Genomic DNA, 23718 nt, shown 5'->3' with positions numbered 1-23718 from the left:
AAAAGCGTTCCCGTTTTAAACAAAATATCTTGTCACGAAAAGATGCCAACTGCCTCGACGGATATATTAACGAATATATTTGTTAAAAACACCTTGAGAATGGATCCTAAACAACGTTTGCTGTGTTTGTCGATATTATGTAGCTAATTTTGAAAAAAGTTTGGTGTTATAGTTGTAGCATTTTTCGGTCGATTTCTCAGCCAAGCATGGTGAAGGAACGGGAGCTTTTTCGCCTACAAAAATAATCTTTTTGGAAAAAAGGAACATTTGCTATCTAACTGGGAGTCTCCTGAGTGAAAGCATCCGAAGTTCTTCAAAGGTAAATGATTTAATTTGGTTGCTTTTCTTATTTTCGTGAAAATGTTGCCTGCTGCCAGCAGAGCCTAGCATAGCATTATGCCATGATAAACTTACACAAATGCTTGTCTAGCGTTGGCTGTAATGCATATTTTGAAAATCTCAGATGACAGTGTTGTTAACAAAAGGCTAAGCTTGTGTTTGAATATATTTATTTCATTTGCGATTTTCATGAATAGGAAAAGTTTCTAGGGGAATTTATGTACGTTGCGTTATGCTAATGGCATTGAGGCTATGATTACGCTCCCGGGTTTGCTCGTCGCAACTGGTTAATTCATTCACGCATTAACTAATTCATTCATACATTCAACCCCAGGGAAAACCAAGAGACAGTGGTTGGGGGTGATGCGTTGAGATGCATTTTGATCAGTGATTCTGTCTGTCTTGAACCTAGGCAGTTTGTATATGTTAGAGCTGGACAAAGATCCATCGTGATATATTTACACATTTTTTCTCTAACGATAAATAAGTGATAAATTACAGTAAAAAAAACATTTGGGGAGGTGCTAGATAGAGCTGGGCTAAATGGACCAAAAAATATATTGCGATAAGGGAGTTTGCAATTCGCATGTTGAGTGCAGGAATGTCCACCAGAGCTATTGCCAGATAATTTTATGTTCATTTCTCTAATATAAGCCATCACCAACGTCGTTTTAGAGAATTTAGCAGTACGTCCAACCGGCATCACAACCGCAGACCACGTGTATGGCGTCGTGTGGGCGAGTTATTTGCGGATGTCAAAGTTGTAAACAGAGTGCCCCATGGAGGCAGGGGAGTTATGGCATGGGCAGGCATAAGCTACGGACAACGAGCACAATTGCATTTTATTGATGGCAATGTGAAGGCTAAAAAAAAACGTGACGAGATCATGAGGCCCATTTTTTTAAGGCATATTAAAAAAAGTAATGTGAAATCCATAGATTAGGACCTAATGAATTTATTTAAATTGACTGATTTCCTCATACCAACTGTAACTCAGTAAGATCAATGAAATTGTTGCATGGTGTTTACATTTTTGCAGTATAGAACAGTAGTTCAGTAGTATAGAACAGTAATTCCTTTGAAAACAATTTTTTCCGCATTAGCATTTTGAGCAATATGCTTGTGCTTCTCAGAATTCATTTCTCGCTCCTCCGTGCGCACAGTGGGGAGAGGGAGTGAGAGTCAGCAGCTGACAGCGAAACAAGGACAGGCAGATACTTTTATAACAGGAATCAAGATAATACATAGGGTATTACTGTTGACCAAATTATTTTAGAACAATCTACAGGAACACTGTGTAGCAAAATCAGTCATTTTAGGTTTATCGTCCCAGCTCAAATGGAGGTGTGTATAATGGAAACCTGGTTCATCTGCGTCTGTGGAGCCACCATACAGATCTTCCTCCTCTTTCTTGATGGGGGTCTTTCTGGGAGTGGGTTGCCTTTCTTCTTCTCTCCTCTTTTGTGGAGTCTGCCAACGACGGAGAGGGCAGTACCGGGGTGGGAATAAAACAAATGCAATCATGTAAATCAGAACAATTAGTTACTTGAAGCAGAATTGTGTTTTTTTTCTTTCTTAGGTCATCATGTCATGTCATACTGCTAGGTCGTGGAACGGTTTAAGAAGCCCTTACCCTTCTCTCTTTTTCCTCCTCACTCTCTTCATCCTCCTCTACGTCGCTCCCCTCCGAGCTGGACGCTGCTCCGTGCATCAGGTACCTGGCAGTAAGAGAGGAATGCGGGAAAGAAGAGAAAGATCGCATTAAATAAAGAAATACAAAAAAAACTAAAAAAAGGGGTGAAGGGAAAAGAAGCAAAACATCTGACTGGATAAACAAGAAGATTCCTACTAGATGGGCAGCAAAGGGATGATCACACTGGCTGGAATTCTGCGCAACGGTTCCAATGTTGGGCGCAAAAAAGTTCCAGATGGACACAAAGGCTAGCCAGACACAGAACAGTAACAGAGTGCACACACACGTCTCACACACAGTACCATAAATCAGCACCATGGACAGGGACAGCACAGTCAATGCATCCACATACTTCCCTCTTCCTGTTAAGTGGATTTGTTTGACACTTGGGGGTGCTTCTGTCGCCTACAATTATGTATTTGCAGAATGTACATTTAACTGGGTGATATGGACAAAAATTAATTAACTGATGCGATACCGATAAATAGATTGATAAGTTTATAACAGTAATGTGCACCAGTTTTTTGTATTACCCTTTAAACTACTACTACTAGTTTGATGGTTGTAGCATCACGTGTCCCATTAACAATCACACATATTAACAAAACGTATTACATTTCAAACTTCACATTTCTCTAGTATAGGATACTTATCGTTATGAACGATATCAGCAAAATGCCTGCGATAAGTGATCGCTATGGTCGGTGTCGATCATTTTCGGTTTACCGTTCCAGCTCTAATGTAAAATATACATTTGACACACTACTGTAAATGTAATTGTACATGTCGTTTTGCAAACGTTAGAAGTGCTACTACGCAAACAGGGTGGAAACACAAACATTTATGCACTACCTTGAATTCGATGAGCTATGTTCCGTGAGGAATTCAAAGGCGGTCGAACTAAGTAAGTGTGTGAACGTTACGTTATTTTACTGGGCCTACATCTACCTCCGTACCATTAATAGAATGTGACATACTGTCTACTGCAGTATCAAAGTCCTTTACTGACAAGACAAATGCCCTTGTTGGAATGGAACCAGGCCATTCACAACAGTAAATGGGTTTTGAGACACCTATCAAGGGGCCGGTGTGTCCGTGCCCTCCGAGCCACCCCACAGAGAGGGACTGAGAGGGTCCTATGACGGGCGAGCCTGGTGGCAGTGCCCCTGAGGAAAGTCCTTAACCTGGTCCACTCAGGCACGACTGAACGGCTACGTGCACTATGAAAAAGTTAAATGGCTTAAATTGCATTAGATTAGGCTGTCCGTGAAGCGAATACATGACAGAATAAAACAATATGTCTGGATGAGGAGAAAGAGGTGCGGCGGAAAAGCGTCTGGCTGTGGCACCCAGGTGAAACGAAGCTTCAGCCTCTACAGCGACAGTGCTAACCCTCTCACACACATGCCACTTCATTCTCAATCAAAGATGCATTACCTTTTCCACACACACTCTCCAGCCCCTCAAGTCACCAAGACTACCGCTAAGATGAAATACGGCTATCAAGGGTCAACACTACTCACACTGTTACCGCTCTATTCTGTGCATCGATTCCTCATATCCTACAGCACGATTTAGATTGGAAAATGAAAAAGTAGAGGGTTTCCTAATGTAGTGTAGCAGGTGCACACACACACACACAGGACTGGCTATATGCTTAGCTTACAGAGACGGGGTCCGAGACTCTCTAAGCTTCTCAATCCTCTTAGGACACTTCACTTCATATGCAGTATGGCGAATTACCTAAAGAAATGTATTGAATTGAGTTAAGGAATAGAATTCTCAAAGCTCTACCAGAGGGTAGGTCCTAAAGGAAAACGTATCCTGCCTCTAGGAGAGCAGTGCGCAAGAGTGATTTGTTTCCCTCTGCACTCAGAGGTCCCTGAAAGGCCAAGTATTTCATCTGAATTGTGTGGGAAAATTAATATCAGTCTCGACTTCAGGGCCAAAAAAGAATGAATTACTTCTACAATACATCAGATTGAACAATATATCAGATTGTTCATTCAGGTAAGTTACGAGCCAAGGGCAGTCTAAATATCAAACAATAAAAGTAGCAAAATAATAGAGGACTAGCATTGTGGTTTTGAATAGGTAGCCACTGTGTTCCCTAGGCTACTGCATTCAAATGCACCTTTATTGGCGCCGTAACAATGACGACAGCACTGTGAACCGTTCATGGTCAATACGATCAGAATTGCTCCAATATTTTCTTATTTATTTAACTAGGCAAGTCAGTTAAGAACAAATTCTCATTTACAATGACGGCCTGCCAAAAGGCCTCCTGGGGGGTGACAGGGAATTATGCACAATCTGAGGGGAGGAATAAAGTTGTATTGGATCAGTTAAATTTGTCCTTTCATATGAAAATTCCAATTATGAAAAGGTCAAGGGCTTTATTGGAGGGAAATGGTTATTTGCACAACACCAGTTCTTCATCACGATTTGTTGTCTCAGGTAATAATTGTAAAGAGAAAAAAAACTATTTAGGGAATAGAGTGCAATTTGCGACGAAACCTAGGTCTGTGATAACTAAAAGGGAATCTAAAAATGTTTCCGAGGCACTTCAGATGTTACAGATAGACGGAACCTTCAATAATCTACACTAACGCAAAGTTTACTTATTTATTCCCCATTCATTCCATTGTGTTGCCGGTTTATCTTGATGCCACTTGAGGGAAGCGTGCGCCCCTCCTCTCCTCTTCTCTGTTCCTCCTTTCATTTTGAAGTGTTCTCTAAAGGACAAAAGGCCCAAAACATTTAGATGCATAGCAGTGTTCGTCTGGTTTGAGTTGGCCTGTGTGTTTGTGTACGAGCGTGCGACGACAGTCTCTCTGCGTTTGAGTATGCATGTGTGTCTACGTCTCTCTCTGTGTGTGTGTGTGTGTATGAGCACTAGTGTTCTTCAAAGGAAGTGGACCCTTCAATTACCCATAGCAGATGCAGCTTTTAAATAAGGAATAAATCATTAGAGCTCCGCACTCCAAACAAGAGCTGCACAATAGAGACGAGATGGCTTGGATGGATGGATGGATGAGGAACGAGAGTGAGGATAGACGAGAAGGAGAGAGGGATTCTCTATACAAAAAGGATAGTGGTTGAGGGAGATGGAGAGCAGTCTACAGCAGAAGGGGGTCAGTAAACACAGCCAAATAACGGCGGTAGCGGGTGTGTGTGCGTCCCAATGTAGAATTATGACGCCAACGCAGAGAAAAACACACACAATTAGCGTGTTAATACCTCAGCAGTGTTAATTGGACTTATTTCCGCAACACCCCTTACAATAGTACTTTATCATTTCGCACACCGCTTTCAAATTAGATGAGCGGATATTCATTTGTTTCTGAAGGCCAATTACACAGACATGATGCCAATACTGACTAAAGAAAATGAGCGCATTGTACAGGAGTAGGGAAATGTGTAGAAAAACATAGGAGGTGACTGATGCAGGCAGCAATCACTGAGACCTGACCTAGCCTAGAAAGTACCAGACCTGCGTTCAAATACATGCATATTTTCACTGAACAAAAATATAAACGCAACATGTAAAGTGTTGGTCCCATGTTTCATGAGCTGAAATAAAAGATCCCCAAAAATGTTCAGACCCACAAAAAGCTTGTCTCTCAAATGTTGTGCACAAATTTGTTTACATCCCTGTTAATGAGCATTTCTCCTTTGCCAAGGTAATCCATCCACCTGGCAGGTGTGGTATATTAAGAAGCTGATTAAACAGCATGATCATTACACAGGTGCACCAGTTTTGTCAGACAACTACACGAGCGCAGGACGTCCACATATGGCATCTTCACCTGCGAGATTGTCTGAGGGGGGTGCTGAGTTGTATTTATGTCTGTAATTAAGCACTTTTTGGGGATAAACTCATTCTGATTGGCTGGGCCTGGCTCACAAGTGGGTGGGCCTGAGTCCGCCCAGGCACATTCATGGCTGCACCCCTGTCCAGTCGTGAAATCCATAGATTAGGGCCTAATGAATTTATTTTAATTTACAGATTTCCTTATATGAACTGTAACTCAGTAAAAGTATTTAAATTGTTGCATGTTTCGCTTATAAGTATTTTAAAATACACCTTTCTGTGTATTTGAGTAGTTTGAAATACACAGCCCAAAACAACAACTTTAAATATAAGTAGTTGTAAATGCATGTCAATACTTTTCAAAATTCAACTTGTATTTAAAAAAAAACATTTTTTTGTCTAAACACATCGTTCAAAATGTATTTGAAATTAGGTCTTATTGATCTACAAATAGTATTTGAAACCAGGTCTCGAAACTACCTGTGGAAGCAGTGATTTCACCTCAGGCGACAGGCGAGAAGTGAAGACCTTATGTGAAAGACATTTTCACTTTGAAGAAAGGTGCGATAAGAAACCCTTTTCATATTATCTGAGGCCTTGCTTTGACTAACTCGAGATTCAGCCATATTCTTCAATGCACAGTTTTGATTGAAGAGAGATCTTCATTGAGTCCGCTTGTAGCGACAAGAATCATTAGTAGAAGTTAGACTGAATACATCACAGCAGGCCTCAGCTCTTCAAGATAACATTCTTCAGTGAGCTGCATGGGTACAAGTAAAGTCTTGGCAATAGGTGCTTATAAACACCATTAACTGCCAACTTCACTTAATTCAAAGAAGCTTTCTGATAGAGAATGGGTGGCAATGAGTCAAAGGACCCATTTATTTGAAGCAGACTTAACAACACAGTCTAACTTCCTCCCCTCTCTCTCTGCCACCCTCCCCCACATTCTGCCTCCCTCAGTCTCCCCCTCGTTCTGCCTCCCTCAGTCTCCCCCTCGTTCTGCCTCCCTCAGTCTCCCCCTCGTTCTGCCACCCACAGTCTCCCCCTCGTTCTGCCACCCCCAGTCTCCCCCTCGTTCTGCCACCCACCGTCTCCCCCTCGTTCTGCCACCCACAGTCTCCCCCTCGTTCTGCCACCCACAGTCTCCCCCTCGTTCTGCCACCCACAGTCTCCCCCTCGTTCTGCCACCCAGTCTCCCCCTCGTTCTGCCACCCACAGTCTCCCCCTCGTTCTGCCACCCACAGTCTCCCCCTCGTTCTGCCACCCACAGTCTCCCCCTCGTTCTGCCACCCACAGTCTCCCCCTCGTTCTGCCACCCACAGTCTCCCCCTCCCCCCCTCGTTCTGCCACCCACAGTCTCCCCCTCCCTCCCCCCGTTCTGCCTCACACAGTCTCCCCCTCCCTCCCCCTCGTTCTGCCTCCCACAGCCTGCCCCTCATTCTGCCTCCCACAGCCTCCCCCTCCCTCCCCTTACCGTTTGAAGGAGATCTTCTGCTTCCTCTTGTGACAGTCCAGCACCCACTCCTTCCGGACGATGACGCCCCCTGCTGACTTCACCTGGCTGTACTTGGGGGTGTTGGAGAAGGCACAGCTGGATAAAGCAGATGATAAACCCTTGGTTAGCACGGCTGTGTCCCAGATGGCATTCTATATCGTGCACTACTTTCGACCAGGGTCGAACGTGACCATGGCTACATCCAAAATATGGCACACTATTCCCTGTATAGTGCAATAAATAGGGTGCCATATGGGATGCAGGCATAGGAAGGAAGCCAGGGACAGCCCACTGCTACTATGGCAGAGTGTGATTAGGGTGATATGGTCTGCTTTGCATGCTGTTTTCGTGATACTGCTCTAGTTACACTAGTCTTGGTTGTATATGAGATGGAGAATATACTTGATAATATTACTCCTACAAACATTACTACCACTATAATACTAGCCCCATTGTTGGTTGTACTCCACACAATTCTTTTTGACCGGTTTCCAATTTGTTCTTACCTCACTCCATTACCATTTTCATGCATCTTTAAATTACCAATAAGATTTCAGATTACAATGAGAACCCAATTTAAGAGTACTTCCCAAACTACTACCTCCCAGTATCTCCATCTCCTCCACTCACATGAGGTGTGTGGCGTCAGGGTTCCAGTCAGAGCGGTACTTGGCCCCCATGGCCAGGGCCTTGTCCCTCAGGTCCCCCCGAAAGGGGTTCTGGAAGCCACTCAGCACAAACACCACCCCCTCCATGATCTTGTTGAGGGGAACGGTGGCCTCGGAGGAGCTGGACTGGGCTTTGGAGGGTTTGGCTCTGGGCTTGGCTTGTGGTTTGGACAGGCTCTCCTTCTTCTTGGTGTCTGGGGTTTTCTGGGCAGGGGAGACTGGGGTGAAAAGAATGACAGAGATGAGGAGAGGGGAAAATAAGAATATATAACTATCAGGGTATTTGCATCGATTTATTAAACTTACTTTATTCACACAAGCATAGGTGAAAAATGTGTGGAGTGAGTCAGTGAGTGGCTGGCTGGATAGCTGACTGATTTGCAGGGTGTCTTTACCTTTGGCAGCGATGGGGCTGGGAGTACTGGCTGTGCTGGGTTTGGCCTTGGGTTTGGGGGTGGTAGTGCCCCGTTCAGGAGAGCCCATAGGGCTGGGTTTCTTTGAGGGGGGCGAAGCGAGGGCAGTCTGGCGCTCTTTAGTGAACTCAAACTTCCTCTTCACTGCTGCCTAGGAAAAAGGAGAGAGGATGGATAAAGCCATTTGTCCTTACGGTAAAACCATGAGAGAAATACGTACTCAAAGAGCAAAGCAGTTGAGAACACTCACTTTTCAATTAAGAAAACAAGAAATTTAGAATGAAAACTGCTTATAATTTCTATAAGTGGGATAACTGACAGAAATTAGCAGAGAAAACAAACAAGCAAACAAATCGCAGGTCCTAATTATGTTTACACTTATGTAAATGAATGTGTAAGTGAGTAATATCACCTCTCACTTGAAAGAATGTTCCATCTCTGAGCCTCTGGAAAAATGTACCACAAGCAAACATATGCCTCCATACTGTCATCTCTTTTCACTATCGATGATTTACAATGTTTACATTAAATCTATACTACATTAGCTACGAGGGCGCAGTCTACCGAACACAGCTGCAGGGCTAAAAAACAATCACCTTGTACCTCTTTTTAAAGAAATCAATATGGTGTCTGCCTCTCAAATGGCACCCTATTCCCTATATTGTGCACTACTTTTGACCAAGGCCCATAAGGTGCTTGGCAAAACTAGTGCACTATATAGGAATAGAATAAGGTGCCATTTGGGACATTACTAGTATCATAGCCTGGAGATTCAGGTCAGTCCGCACTAGCATGGAAGGACTTAATGAATGATTCACCATCAGTTCTGGTCTTTGAGAAGCCAATGATGCATCACTATGGGCTCTGATCAAAAGTAGTGCACTATATAGGGATTACGGAGCCATTTGGGATGCAGACCAAGCCTTGGTCCTTACCTGTGGTGGGGGAGAGTTGGAGGACGGTGGGGCTGAGGAGTGGCCAGACCCTGATCCAGACTGCAGGGCGGCAGCTGCATAGCTGAGCTTCTCAGTCTGTGGTGAAACTGTGGGGGGAGAAGAGGTGACGAGACAGAGAGAGAAGTTGGTAAATATTGTTTCACATTTCTCAACCCACCAGCAGACCCTATGGTGCTTTTCGCTCACTCAATCACATCACATCAATGCGCACTAATAAACATGCAATCTGAAATTAGCTGTAACTAGGCCTTTAGCTTGAGTACAGTAGTAGTACCCTTGAGCGCTGGGCTGGCTTTGGAGGTGCTCTCTCTGTTGAAGAAGAGGCTGCCTGGCTGTAGACTGGGGCAAGCAGAGGGGGACTCATCCTTCACCCGGAACTGGCCCAGCTTGGTCAACTTCTGTCAGGGGGCAAGAAAGACAGTGTTGTGAGAGAGTCTGATCAGTCAGTCATGTTAGGAAAGCACAGGACAGTGCACATAAATATCATTTTTGATGGTATAAATTCCAGGTCACTCAAAATCAAAGAAAGTTTAGAAAAAAAGTAGTCTACTCTCTAGACGAGTCCACAGCCTAGCCCATCTCCTGAGTGGATCCGGCTTTATGCATAAATCCCAAATGAATGGGAAAGACAAGCACCATCTAATAAATAAATAAAACAGTGCCCATTAATTAGAGGTTGAAGCATATTACTGGATCTGCGCAACAGATGGTGGCATATGGATTTACAGTGCAATCAGAATTCTAATCAGACCTTAAAATCAGCCTTAATCTAAAAATGATTTTTTGAATTGTATTCCTCAATCTATACACAATACCTCATAATGACAAACCGAAAAACTGATTTTTGGAATTTTTTGCAGACATATTAAAAATAAAAAACAGAAATACCTTATTTACATAAGTATACAGACCCTTTGCTATGAGACTTGAAATTGAGCTCAGGTGCATCCTGTTTCCATTGTGATCATCCTTGAGATTTTTCTACAACTTGCAGTCCAACTGCGGTAAATTCAATTGATTGGACATGATTTGGTAAGGCATGCACCTAGTCTATATAGGTATGTGCATGTCAGAGCAAAAACCGAGCCATGAGGTCAAAGGAATTGCCCGTAGAGCTCCGAGACAGGATTGTGTCAGAATTGTGTCTGCAGCATTAAAGGTCCCCAAGAAAAGTGGCCTCCTTCATTCTTAAAAAAAAAGAGTTTGGAACCACCAAGACTTTTCCTGGGCTGGCTGCAGGGCCAAACTGATCATTCGGGGGAGAAGGGCCTTGGTCAGGGAGATGACCAAGAACCTGATGTTCACTCTGACCGAGCTCCAGATTTCCTCTGTGGAGATGGGAGAACCTTCCAGATGGACAACCATCATCTCTTCAGCACTCCACCAATCAGGCCTTTATGGTAGAGCGTCCAGACGGAAGCCACTCAGTAAAAGGCACAACAGCCTGCTTGGAGTTCAATTTAAAAAAGAGACACCTAAAGGACTCAAAAACCATGAGAAACAAGATTCCCTCGTCTGATGAAACCAAGCTTGAACTCTTTGGCCTAAATGCCAAGCATCACATCTGGAGGAAACCTGGCACCATCCCTACAGTGAAGCATAGTGAACAGGTCCCAGACGTGCTCAATGGGATTGAGATCCGGGCTCTTCACTGGCCAAGGCAGAACACTGACATTCTTGTCTTGCAGGAAATCACGCACAGAACGAGCAGTATGGCTGGTGGCATTGTCATGCTGGAGGGTCATGTCAGGATGAGCCTGCAGGAAGGGTACCACATGAGGGAGGAGGATGTCTTCCCTGTAACGCACAGCGTTGAGATTGCCTGCAATGACAACAAGCTCAGTCCGATGATGCTGTGACACACTGCCCCAGACCATGACGGACACTCCACCTCCAAATCGATCCCGCTCCAGAGTACAGGTCTTGGTGTAACATTCATTCCTTCGACGATAAAAGCGTATCCGACCATCACCCCTGGTGAGACAAAACCGAGAATCGTCAGTGAAGAGCACTTTTTGCCAGTCCTGTCTGGTCCAGCGACGGTGGGTTTGTGCCCACAGGCAACGTTGTTGCCGGTGATGTCTGGTGAGGACCTGCCTATTGTGGACAGTCTGAGCACTGATGGAGGGATTGTGCGTTCCTGGTGTAACTCGGGCAGTTGTTGTTGCCTTGTTTTCAAAACTGTAGCCTTAATTGCCTACTGTCTGTAAGCTTGGGGCGGCAGGGTAGCCTAGTGGTTAGAGCGTTGGACTAGTAACCGGAAGGTTGCAAGTTCAAACCCCCGAGCTGACAAGGTACAAAATCTGTCGTTCTGCCCCTGAACAGGCAGTTAACCCATTGTTCCTAGGCCGTCATTGAAAATAAGAATTTGTTCTTAACTGACTTGCCTAGTAAAATAAAAAGGTACAAAAATAAATAAAATTAAAAAAGCTGTTAGTGTCTTAACGATCGTTCCACATGTGCATGTTGATTAATTGTTTATGCTTCATTGAACAAGCATGGGAAACAGTGTTTAAACCCTTTACAATGAAGATCCATGAGGTTATTATTTGGATTTTTATTATTTGGATTTTTACAAATTATCTTTGAAAGACAGGGTCCTGAAACAGGGACGTTTCTTTTTTTGCTGAGTTTAGTTATATACTGAATGAGTCTATTGAGACTTAGTCTCAGTGGAGAGTGGGTGACGTGGCAGAATCCGAATTATTTAGGTAACATTGATAAATAAGTATGCTTATGTGGGTGAAGTTACTTGGGCCCCAGAGAGGGGAGAGGTCAGGCTTGTCTTCTTATGGGAATGTGTCTGTAACTATTGTATGTCCCCTCTGAGGTTGCCCTTATCTTGATCTACACTGCTCAAAAAAATAAAGGGAACACTTAAACAACACAACGTAACTCCAAGTCAATCACACTTCTGTGAAATCAAACTGTCCACTTAGGAAGCAACACTGATTGACAATAAATGTCACATGCTGTTGTGCAAATGGAATAGACAACAGGTGGAAACTATAGGCAATTAGCAAGACACCCCCAATAAAGGAGTGGTTCTGCAGGTGGTGACCACAAGACCACTTTTCAGTTCCTATGCTTCCTGGCTGATGTTTTGGTCACTTTTGAATGCTGCTGATGCTTTCACTCTAGTGGTAGCATGAGACGGAGTCTACAACCCACACAAGTGGCTCAGCTGGTGCAGCTCATCCAGGATGACACATCAATGCGAGCTGTGGCAAGAAGGTTTGCTGTGTCTGTCAGCGTAGTGTCCGGAGGCGCTACCAGGAGACAGGTCAGTACATGTGCTCAAAAGGTCAGAAACAGACTTCATGAGGGTGGTATGAGGGCCTGACGTCCACAGGTGGGTGCTGTGCTTACAGCCCAACACCGTGCAGGACGTTTGGCATTTGCCAGAGAACACCAAGATTGGCAAATTCGTCACTGGCGCCCTTTGCTCTTCACAGATGAAAGCAGGTTCACACTGAGCACGTGACAGACGTGACAGTCTGGAGACGCCGTGGAGAACGTTCTGCTGCCTGCAACATCCTCCAGCATGACCGGTTTGGCGGTGGGTCAGTCTTGGTGTGGGGTGGCATTTCTTTGTGGGGCCGCACAGCCCTCCTTGTGCTCGCCAGCGGTAGCCTGACTGCCATTAGGTACCGAGATGAGATCCTCAGACCCCTTGTGAGACCATATGCTGGTGCGGTTGGCCCTGGGTTCCTCCTAATGCAAGACAATGCTAGACCTCATGTGGCTGGAGTGGAAGGCATTGATGCTATGGACTGGCCCGCCCGTTCCCCAGACCTGAATCCAATTGAGCACATCTGAGACATGATGTCTCGCTCCATCCACCAACGCCACGTTGCACCACAGACTGTCCAGGAGTTGGCGGATGCTTTAGTCCAGGTCTGGGAGGAGATCCCTCAGGAGACCATCCGCCACCTCATCAGGAGCATGCCTAGGCGTTGTAGGGAGGTCATACAGGCACGTCGAGGCCACACAAACTACTGAGCCTCATTTTGACTTGTTTTAAGGACATTACATCAATGTTGGATCAGCCTGTAGTGTGGTTTTCCACTTTAATTTTGAGTGTGACTCCAAATCCAGACCTCCATGGGTTGATAAATTTGATTTCCATTGGTAATTTTTGTGTGATTTTGTTGTCAGCACATTCAACTATGTAAAGAAAAAAGTATTTAATAAGAATATTTCATTCATTCAGATCTAGGATGTGTTATTTTAGTGTTCCCTTTATTTTTTGGAGCAGCGTAGTATAAGACCTAAGAGGCTCACTGTCTTTTCTTATCTTCTCCAGGAGGAAGTGTATTTGAGATGGGAGTATCTAGAATTGACAATTGATATATGCCATTGGATGAGGTAATGTTTTGGTCCTAAGTGGTACCAAGAACGAGATCAGAACTTCGTTTAGGATACCAAACTGAACGATAATTTATAGCTAATGCTATCTGGCTATGGGATACTCCTCTTTCAAGTAAAATGTTCTTTGTGAACTGTTCCTGAGATCTGTGTTTCGTCATGTGAGTTGAGATGGGTGTGTCTTGGCTATAAATGATACTAAGAACTGTTTTGTAAGCACTCTCAGAGAATTCATTTATAGACACTGAATTGATCTAAGAGTCACAGGGCTATGGTGAAGCTCATATATAATTAAATATGGACTTTATAATATACTGTGACTTGTGTGTGGTTTGCTCTCTCAATGTTTAGTAATACAGGAAATTACCACGACATTGGCTATGTAGAAGAAGGTTAAAGATTGCGGCTGAGCTTCTCTTACCGGTGTTGTTGTGGTTGGTGGATCACTTTTGTCTGGTGGTGAATGGAACTTCACGAAGGCCACTCCGTATGCTATGTTCTGAGGGTGGAAAATGCCATTTGTCGTCATGTCGCTCCAACCTGAATCATTTTCATAATGTATACAATAGGAACTGTGCTGAGATTAGGGCTGTGACAGTCACTGAATAACTGTGTAGCTGACAGTTATGGATGAAGACTGTCATCGACATTCATTTTTAGGATTTATAAAATGTTTTATTAACTTCATTTTCATGCAGATAAACTTTACCTAATAGCGGGAGTGTTCACTAATGATTCTAAGCAAATATTTTGCTAACGGTGTCTACAAAATGTTCTACATCTCCTCTTTCCAACTGTCCTTTGATGTTTGAGCAGCTAATCCCTAGAATAGCGGGGGTGTAGAGCGCTATAGGCTATGACACTTCAGTAAAAAAGCTTTGATGTGTTGACTTTCTTTTATACAATGCACATTTTCATTGCTTGCTAGTAAATAAATACATTGTTATAAAAAAGAAAGTTGGATGTGTCTGACTATTCATTAATTATTCAACAGCGGTCGACAAGGTTGTTCTGGCTCCGAGGCCTATAATACACTCATGTGTCCAATGGACAATGCGCCAATCCTCTCCAACCTGACATAGTATAACTTCATATGTAAGCTTTCCTTAATTTATAGACTAATCAATGCTGATCAGGCCCGTCCCTGGCCGATATGCTGCCTTAGGCTAGACTAAAAAAATTGCTGCCCCCCTACCCCACCAAAGTAGAATAGTAACCTGGATAATATATACACACAGTGTCGTCCGAAATGCACTTTTATGAATACCCAGGTACTAGCCTTCCATTTTTAAAGCAAGCAATTTAACGTCAAACCCTGTCATTGTTACATTCATTTCTGTTAATGCATCTACTAATCACAGTAATTTACCGTTCACATTCCCGGAATAGAAACGTTTGCGGAGATCACAACTTGCTACACTTGTGAGAAATACGTTTTGGTTTATTTCATACGATCACATACACTCTCCATCTTAGAAATGATGCGTCTGGTTTCTGTCCTGTTAATGTTGACGGAGCAAGCACGCCTGAGCACTGATAGAAAAACACTACATGACACCTTTTCATTTAACATCTCATTCCAAAATCATGGGCATTAATATGTAGCCGGTCCCCCCTTTGCTGCTATAACAACCTCCACTCTTCTGGGAAGGCTTTCCATTAGATGTTGGAACATTGGTGCGGGGACTTGCTTCCATTCAGCCACAAGAGCATTAGTGAGGTCGGACGACTAGGCCTGGCTCGCAGTCGGCGTTCCAATTCATCCCAAAGATGTTCGATGGGGTTGAGGTCAGGGCTCTGTGCAGGCCAGTCAAGTTATTCCACATAAATCTCAACAAAGCATCTCTGTATGGACCTCGCTTTGAGCACAGTGGCATTGCCATGCTGAAACAGGAAAGGGCCTGACCCAAACTGTTGCAACAAAGTTGGATGCACAGAATCGTCTAGAATGTCGTATTTCCGTTCACTGGAACTAAAAGAGCCTAGTACGAACCATGAAAAACAGCCCCAGACCATTATTCCTCCTCCACCAAACTTTACAGATGGCACTATGCATTGGGGCAGGTAGCGTTCACCTGGCATCCGCCAAACCCAGATTTGTCCGTCGGACTGCCAGATGGTGAAGCTTGATTCATCACTCCAGAGAACGCGTTTCCCCTGCTCTAAAGTTCAATAGTGGCGAGCTTTACACCACTCTAGCCGACGCTTGGCATTACGCATGGTGATCATAGGATTGTGTGTGGCTGCTTGGCCATGGAAACCCATTTCATGACGCTCCTGACGAACAGCTATTGTGCTGACATTGCTTCCAGAGGCAGTTTTTAACTCGCTAGTGAGTGTATCAGCACTCGTGGTCCTGTTCTGAGAGCTTGTGTTGGCCTACCACTTCGTGGCTGAGCCATTGTTGCTCCTAGACGTTTTCACTTCACAATAACAGCACTTACAGTTGCCCAGGGAAGCTCTAGCAGGGCAGACATTTTACGAACAGATTTGTTGGAAAGGTGGCATTCTATGGCGGTGCACAGTTGAAAGTCACAGATCTTTTCAGTAAGGCCATTCTTCTGCCAATGTTTGTCTATGGAGATTGCATGCCTATGTGCTCGATTTCATACATCTGTCAACAACGGGTGTGGCTGAAATTGCCGAATCCTCTAAGGGGGTGTTCACATACTTTTGCATATATTGTGTACATGTCCTGCTTCTTGTAAATGTCAAATGTAGGAAAGTGCCCAGCTGGGCTTCTCAGTAATTTTTTCTTCACCTCCCACAGTAGGAAGTTAAAGTATTTTTTTTCTTTACATCCATTAAAATTATAATAGTTCCTCGCAATATTTGAGAAATCTTTCCAACACTCTCCCCCTCGATAATCAGCATTGTTGATAAATAGGCTGTTGTGCGTATTTGTTTCTATTTTAAGGATTGTCAATTTAATCTTCATATTATAGGATAGCTGTCCCCTTCATACTTCCCTTCATTCACTAGACAGGTAGCCTAATGTTTAGAGCGTTGGACTAGTAACCGAAAGGTTGCAAGATCAAATCCCGAGCTGACAAGGTAAAAACCTGTCGTTCTGCCCCTGAACAAGGCAGTTAACCCACTGTTCCTAGGCAGTCATTGAAAATAAGAACTTGTTCTTAACTGGCTTGCCTAGTTAAATAAAAGTAAATTAAAAAATATTATAGCCTCGGAAAGCCTAAGAAAGGCCAAGGTTATTTTTATACGTTTTAAGGCCAAGGTTATTTTTATACGTTTTAAGTAAAGGAGAAATATTGTCTTGTGGCTTTGAGTGACAGGTGCTTTTATGGGGGAGAGGTTAGCAGGATGCTCTTAATTGAGTACCACAGAATGAGTCATAATACCCTTAAAACCTAGCGGTCAAACAGGGTAATGGTTCCAATCGTTTTTCCAACATTCATTTTAGAAACACTTCAAATAATGTATTTTATTTTACCTTTATTTAACTAGGCAAGTCAGTTAAGAACAAATTCTTATTTTCAATGACGGCCTAGGAACAGCCTGTTCAGGGGCAGAACGACAGGTTTTTACCTTGTCAGCTCGGGATTTGATCTTGCAACCTTTCGGTTACTAGTCCAACTCTCTAACCAGTAGGCTACCCTGCCACCCCAAAATAAGTGTTTTGTGTAGACTTACCTGGCTTGACGTTTTGATTAGAGGTCGACCGATTATGATTTTTCATGCCGATACCGATACTGATTATTTGGGGACCAAAAAAGCCGATACCAATTAATCGGCCGATTTAAAATAAAATAAAATGGTATTTGTAAATAATGACAATTACAACAATATTGAATTAACACTTATTTTAACTTAATATAAAACACCAATAAAATCAATTTAGCCTCAAATAAATAATGAAACATGTTCAATTTGGTTTAAATAATGCAAATATAAAGTGTTGGAGAAGAAAGTAATATGTGCCATGTATAAAAGCTAACGTTTAAGTTCCTTGCTCAGAACATGAGAACATATTGGTGGTTCCTTTAAACATGAGACTTCAATATTCCAAGGTAAGAGGTTTTAGGTTGTAGTTAATGTAGTATTTATAGGACTATTTCTCTCTATACCATTTGTATTTCATATACCTTTGACTATTGGATGTTCTTATAGTATTGCCAGTGTAACAGTATAGCTTCCGTCCCCCTCCTCGCCCCTACCTGGGCTCGAACCAGGAACACATCGACAACAGCCACACTCGAAGCATCGTTACCCATCGCTCCACAAAAGCCGCGGCCCTTGCAGCACAAGGGGAATAACTACTCCAAATCTAAAAGCGAGTGACGTTTGAAACAGTATTAGCGCACACTTAGCTAACTAGCTAGCCATTTCACATTGGTTACACCAGCCATTAGGCTGATAGGCTTGAAGTCATAAACAGCGCTGTGCTTGCGAAGAGCTGCTGGCCAAACGCACGAAAGTGCTGTTTGAATGAATGATTACGGGCCTGCTGCTCTCAGTCAGACTGCTCTATCAAATCAAACTTAATTATAACATAATAACACACAGAAATACGAGCCTTTGGTCATTAATATGATCGAATCCGGAAACTATCATTTTGAAAACAAAACGTTTATTATTTCAGTGAAATACGGAACCGTTCTGTATTTTATCTAACGGGTGGCATCCCTAAGTCTAAATATTCTTGTTACATTGCACAACCTTCAATGTATGTCATGGCAAATTAGTTCGCAATGAGCCAGGCAGCCCAAACTGTTGCATATACCCTGACTCTGCGTGCAATGAACGCAAGAGAAATTACACAATTTCACCTGGTTAATATTGCCTGCTAAACTGGATTAGTAGTTATAACTAGTGATTATGATTGATTGTTTTTTATAAGATAAGTTGAGCTGACAAGGTGAAAATCTGTCGTTCTGCCCCTGAACAAGGCAGTTAACCCACAGTTCCTAGGCAGTCATTGAAAATAACAATGTGTTCTTAACTGACTTGCCTAGTTAAATAAAAAGGTATAAAAATAAATAATAAATAAAACATTTAAATATATCCGAAATCGCCGCCCAAAAATACAGATTTCCGATTGTTATGAAAACTTGAAATTGGCCATTCCGATGAATTGGTCGACCTCTAGTTTTGAAAACCGTGTAAATCTCTCTAGGACTAGGTGACTTATCAATATTTTTGACAGTACTTCCCCCACTAAAAATGAAACGCTAATTAGCTGCTAATGTGGCTGTCATAAAGAACTACAAATGCCATGATGATATCAACGAGACTGACGAATTGAGGCAAAGGTAAGAATCTCAGGATTAACTATATAATGTTAGCTAAATGTAGCAATGAATCAATTGGCTACATTTCTCAAAAGAATGTCAATTCTGTGAACTGTCTTGTGCAAGTTTCAAATTAACACAATAACTGTTAGCAAATGTGTCAGCTAGAGATGACATGTAGGAGCTTGCAGGGATTGGTAGTATAACATAACGTCAATTTTGAAATTAGAGAGTAAATAGAGCGGAATATATTGGAAAAAGTCAGAGAGATTTACATGGTTATCAAAATGTCACGCCAGGGTAAGCCTACACGAAACACAGCCCCTATTTTAAGTGTTTATAAAAAACCCTCTGGGGAAAATGAATGGTGGAAAAACGATTGGAACAACTTCCCAGTTTGACCCCAAGTTTTTATGGGTATTATGGACACCACCCCTGGGGGGGTTCTATAGGGCTATATGACCACTCAGAAAATGTCCTAAAGCAGCCTGTCTGGACTCCATCACTTTAATAAAATCAAACACTCCTGTCATGATGTAATCTTGTCAAGGCCTATTTTCAGTAGCTTAGGCTACATTATTTCTCTCATTACAGCGTCCTCTCTTTGAAGAACATATGCCAATGCCATTGAATGACAGCAGCACGGATTGTGACGTTATGCGACTATTTTGGGGGAAAGTGGTAGAAAACCCACCAGACTTAATTTCAATGATTTTGTGTCGAAATAGGATCTGTATAGAATTTTATTATATGCAAGAAAAACCAACAGCAAGAAAAACCAACAGAAAAGGACACATCTTTATTTTGACTCCGTTAATAAGTAATAACCATGAATATCGTTTTTTTTTTTTTACCTTGATTTAACTAGGCAAGTCAGTTAAGAACAAATTCTTATTTTCAATGACGGCCTACGAACAGTGGGTTAACTGCCTGTTCAGGGGCAGAACGACAGATTTGTACCTTGTCAGCTCGGGGATTTGAACTTGCAACCTTCCGGTTACTAGTCCAACGCTCTAACCACTAGGCTACCCTGCCGCCCCAATGAAACGCCATGATAATAATGAAGTGTAATGGCTTTTTTCAAATAGGTTTTATTAAGAAGCAGACCCCCCTTATGCCAGTGACCTTGGCCTGGCCAATTACCTTAACCTCAAATTCAATGACGTCAAAATCCTAGCTGAGACACTGAATGTAAGACATGTCAAAGGAAAACAAAAATGGACGTTTCTTATTGGACAAGTGTTGTTAGTCCCACCCTGTTTCAGTCTGTTTCCTGCCTAATGAATACGACCCTGGTTTACATTGATTTAGGTGGCATCACATAGACACACAATGCTCTCTGTCCACTAATGTTCGCTTTTAGTGCTGTGCAGCTCACCTTGTTGTACGGCTGGCTACACACAATCTTCACGCGGTCCCATTTCTCCTGGGCGTGAGCCTTCACCAGCTGGTTAGGGCCAAAGAAGCGCACGCGGTTGATGTTGGTGCCGTTACGGCTCTCCATGGGGGACATGAAGGAGGACGTGACCAGCAAAACCTGGGAGAGACAGTGAGAAGTTCTCTTAGGAATTAAGCAGCACACTATACCTGATGGTAGTAAAGCCACAACTATGCATTGTCCATAATAAAGAGGCAGAGACTAGTACCTTCACTCAGTGCATTCAGTGTGGTAGATATCAGCGAGGTATACAGGTGCTACAATACACAGTAAGGGGGTGACATACCTCATAGTCCTGGTCTTTGACAGAGGTTGAGTGTCCCACCAGCACCTCGATAAAAGCAGACCCTTCATTTCCTATGTCTATGCTGTACACCTGCTCTTCTTTCTCAAACTGAAACAATGGGGGAAAGAACATGGGTTATTTAGTACAAACTAGGGAAGAAAAAAAAACAGGGCAATGCAGTGTTACAATACATACAGTGCCTTCAGAAAAGTATTCAAAATGGATTACATAGATGTATTTCACATCCAACTACACACAATAACTCATAATGACAAAGTGAAAACATGATTTTAGAATAAGAAATTAAATGAGAAGGACAGGCTACAACACCAAGAGCCAACAGGTAGGCTTCTACATAATAATCTGAATTGTTACTGTAAGATAGAGAAGGGGAGAGTTAAATAGTTTCAATTAGCCTAGCTAACATTAGCTAGCTGGCTTAACTAGCTTCCCTTGGTTTGATGCAGTCAATACAGGTACTATGTAATCCAGGGATCTCCAAAACTGTTCCTGGAGAGCTACTGTCCTGTAGGTTTTCGCTCTAACTATAATCTAGAGCACCTGATTATAATAATTATCTGGTTGATAAACCAAATCAGGTTAGATACAACTGGGGTTGGACCGAAAACCTATAGGAGGGTAGCTCTCCAACTGGGGTTGAAGAGCCCTGATGTAATCAGATGAGATGATAAATAACTAGCAATACGTAGTCTACCAGCACAAGTCGACATGGTCGCTATCCCCCCCCTCCCCTTGTCACTCACATTTGAGCTGCTGCTCTGATTTTTCCCTCCTACTAACGTTATAGCATTGGTTAGGGGCTCAGAAGTAAGCATTTCACTGTAAGGTCTACACTTGTTGTATTCGGCGCATGCGACTATTAATATTTGATTTGATTTTTGTTGCGTTAGGTATTTACTCAACTTTTATTTTCCCTTTATGATGATGGCGATCGGGACCTGTTAGTGATAGTTAGGTTTTTTTCTCTTAAGGTTGAAAATCACAATTTCTTTTAAAAATGTTAACGTTTACTTACACCCCTAGTAGGGAAGATATTCAACAATTGATTATCTACAATCTGCATTCAGAATAACTGCTATGGTGAAGAACTCATCAAACAAGACTACCTAAAACACCTAAACTGGAACAACTATCTCAGTACGGGTGCAATAAGTCCAACCACTTACAGATTGGAATATTTTAGGAAAGTGCACATTATTTGTCTTAGATCAATTAATTAATGTGCATGCAGAAATATACAGGATATATTAAAACAAACTATTTTTAAAAAATCTACCTGCAAAAAAGCATGTTGGGAAATATGATCGGCCACTCCAAAGTATTTTTCATTCAGAGAATTAACAGAAATTAACTCAGTCGAGTAAAGACACCTGTAAATCCCACTGGTGTTAACCCCACTAGAATCAACACTAAGATATAACACTCACAACACTTTTGACCTCAAAATCGAGAATTTAACACCCACAAATTTGCTGTGTGAATTGGAGTCAGTGAATTGTTACACAATCCCATGAAAACACAGAGCAGAGGAAAAGTAGCCTATTACCTGTATAATCACTGAGGTTTGTTTCTCCCCTGGCCTTGCTGCTTTCCATTTTCTGTATGTGTCTGAGCTCAGCAGGTTGTCAGCCTTGTGAGTCTGCAAGGAAACAACAAGAATAGCTAGGACCCCATGATCTTCAATTACCATCTGGTGTTGTCGCCACTGGAAATGAGTGTTACGGTTTACATTCAAGAAGATACATGTTTGACAACAATAATTGACTGGGAAGTGTACTGTAGCTAGCTAGCTACTTCGAATGGAGCATGCAAATACTGTTCAGTACTATCACAATGATTTTGTTCTGGTGGGCTTAAAAAATAGCCATGGTCAGACTGTACTTATATACAGTAGAGGGCTAGACAGTCGACATTATCTCTCAATCAGACAGCAAGCAAACTTAGCAGGCTAACACGTTAGGAAGCTAGCAAGCGGGCTAACGAATACTGTATTAGCTAATGAGTCTAGATAGTAGTTGGACAACTTACATTGTCTTCGGTGCTGCAAGACACTACATGCTTGAGTTTTATCTCCGGCATTTTGCGCTAGTCACTTGACTTGTCAAAAAAGTGGTGCCGCTTTATTTGTGTTTTTTTCAGCTTATCAAAAAACCAAACCTCTACGCTTGCCTGCTAGTTAGCAATTGCCTGGGTAGCAAACAATGGAACACGTTCATAGCTAGTTTATAGAAAGCAAAACGCCTCTAAATGCTCAATAGAAGTACCCTGTCTGACATTTCTGTGTTTCATGCATTGTATTTGACTTCCCTGTGAATTTTATTATAATGTAAAGGCGGACAAAAACAGCCGAAACGTATTTGGAGGTTGAACCGTGCGCCCTGAATTTCACACCAAAATCCCTCTCAATTCATAACCTCTGATGTGTTTCCGGTTGATATTTTATTTAGCCAATCAAAACAGTTGACGCGTCTTCTTATTCTTCTTCGTGTAGTTTTACGGCCAACTAGACGCTTTGTTGCTTATTTCTGCCTTTTAACAGTTCGAAAAGAGCATTGCACATTATTCACAAAAAAGGGAAATGGGGAGAAAAGGAAATTGCACCACCATCTAAACCTATATTTACAATATATACCACTATCCCCACAAACTCCACCACCCCTTCCCACTACTTTGGCCCCAACATATCCTACACTAGGCTGTCGGCATGGGTACCTGGAACACATATGACACTTTCTGCACTAATTGCACCCTCGAAACGTCAACCTGTCTAGGACATTTCTGATCCCTATCAACATGGCCACCCCCACATTTGAAACACTCCACTTTTCCCACCGAAACTACACACTCCTTTGTCCCATGCCTTTCTGCACACTTTTCATACAACAGAATCTCCCTCCTACATACTGTTACAACATGACCATCAACCTGGCACCCGAAACACCGTAGTGGGTTCTGAAACAACCAGCAAATAAGTT

The 23718-nt window shown here is 42.6% G+C and overlaps 1 protein-coding gene across 1 annotated transcript in view; it reads right to left on the bottom strand.

The window, feature by feature from the left end:
• The window catches only part of LOC109901752 (DNA repair protein XRCC1-like), a 30094-nt gene extending 6924 nt beyond the window's left edge, over nucleotides 1-23170 (bottom strand). The window contains exons 1-12 of the mRNA XM_031786629.1: nucleotides 22772-23170; nucleotides 22290-22382; nucleotides 20723-20830; nucleotides 20377-20535; nucleotides 14171-14248; nucleotides 9656-9779; nucleotides 9361-9467; nucleotides 8408-8576; nucleotides 7975-8230; nucleotides 7324-7440; nucleotides 1973-2057; nucleotides 1701-1809 (exon numbers count right to left, since the gene is read on the bottom strand). Of these exons, the coding sequence (XP_031642489.1) occupies nucleotides 1701-1809; nucleotides 1973-2057; nucleotides 7324-7440; nucleotides 7975-8230; nucleotides 8408-8576; nucleotides 9361-9467; nucleotides 9656-9779; nucleotides 14171-14248; nucleotides 20377-20535; nucleotides 20723-20830; nucleotides 22290-22382; nucleotides 22772-22822 (1456 nt within the window). The 5' untranslated portion in view covers nucleotides 22823-23170. The remainder of the gene's footprint in view (nucleotides 1-1700; nucleotides 1810-1972; nucleotides 2058-7323; nucleotides 7441-7974; nucleotides 8231-8407; nucleotides 8577-9360; nucleotides 9468-9655; nucleotides 9780-14170; nucleotides 14249-20376; nucleotides 20536-20722; nucleotides 20831-22289; nucleotides 22383-22771) is intronic.
• Nucleotides 23171-23718: the final 548 nt, after the last annotated feature.

Source organism: Oncorhynchus kisutch, linkage group LG13, assembly GCF_002021735.2.
Source record: "Oncorhynchus kisutch isolate 150728-3 linkage group LG13, Okis_V2, whole genome shotgun sequence".
NCBI lineage: Eukaryota > Metazoa > Chordata > Actinopteri > Salmoniformes > Salmonidae > Oncorhynchus > Oncorhynchus kisutch.
This window is presented reverse-complemented; position numbering and strand designations above follow the sequence as displayed.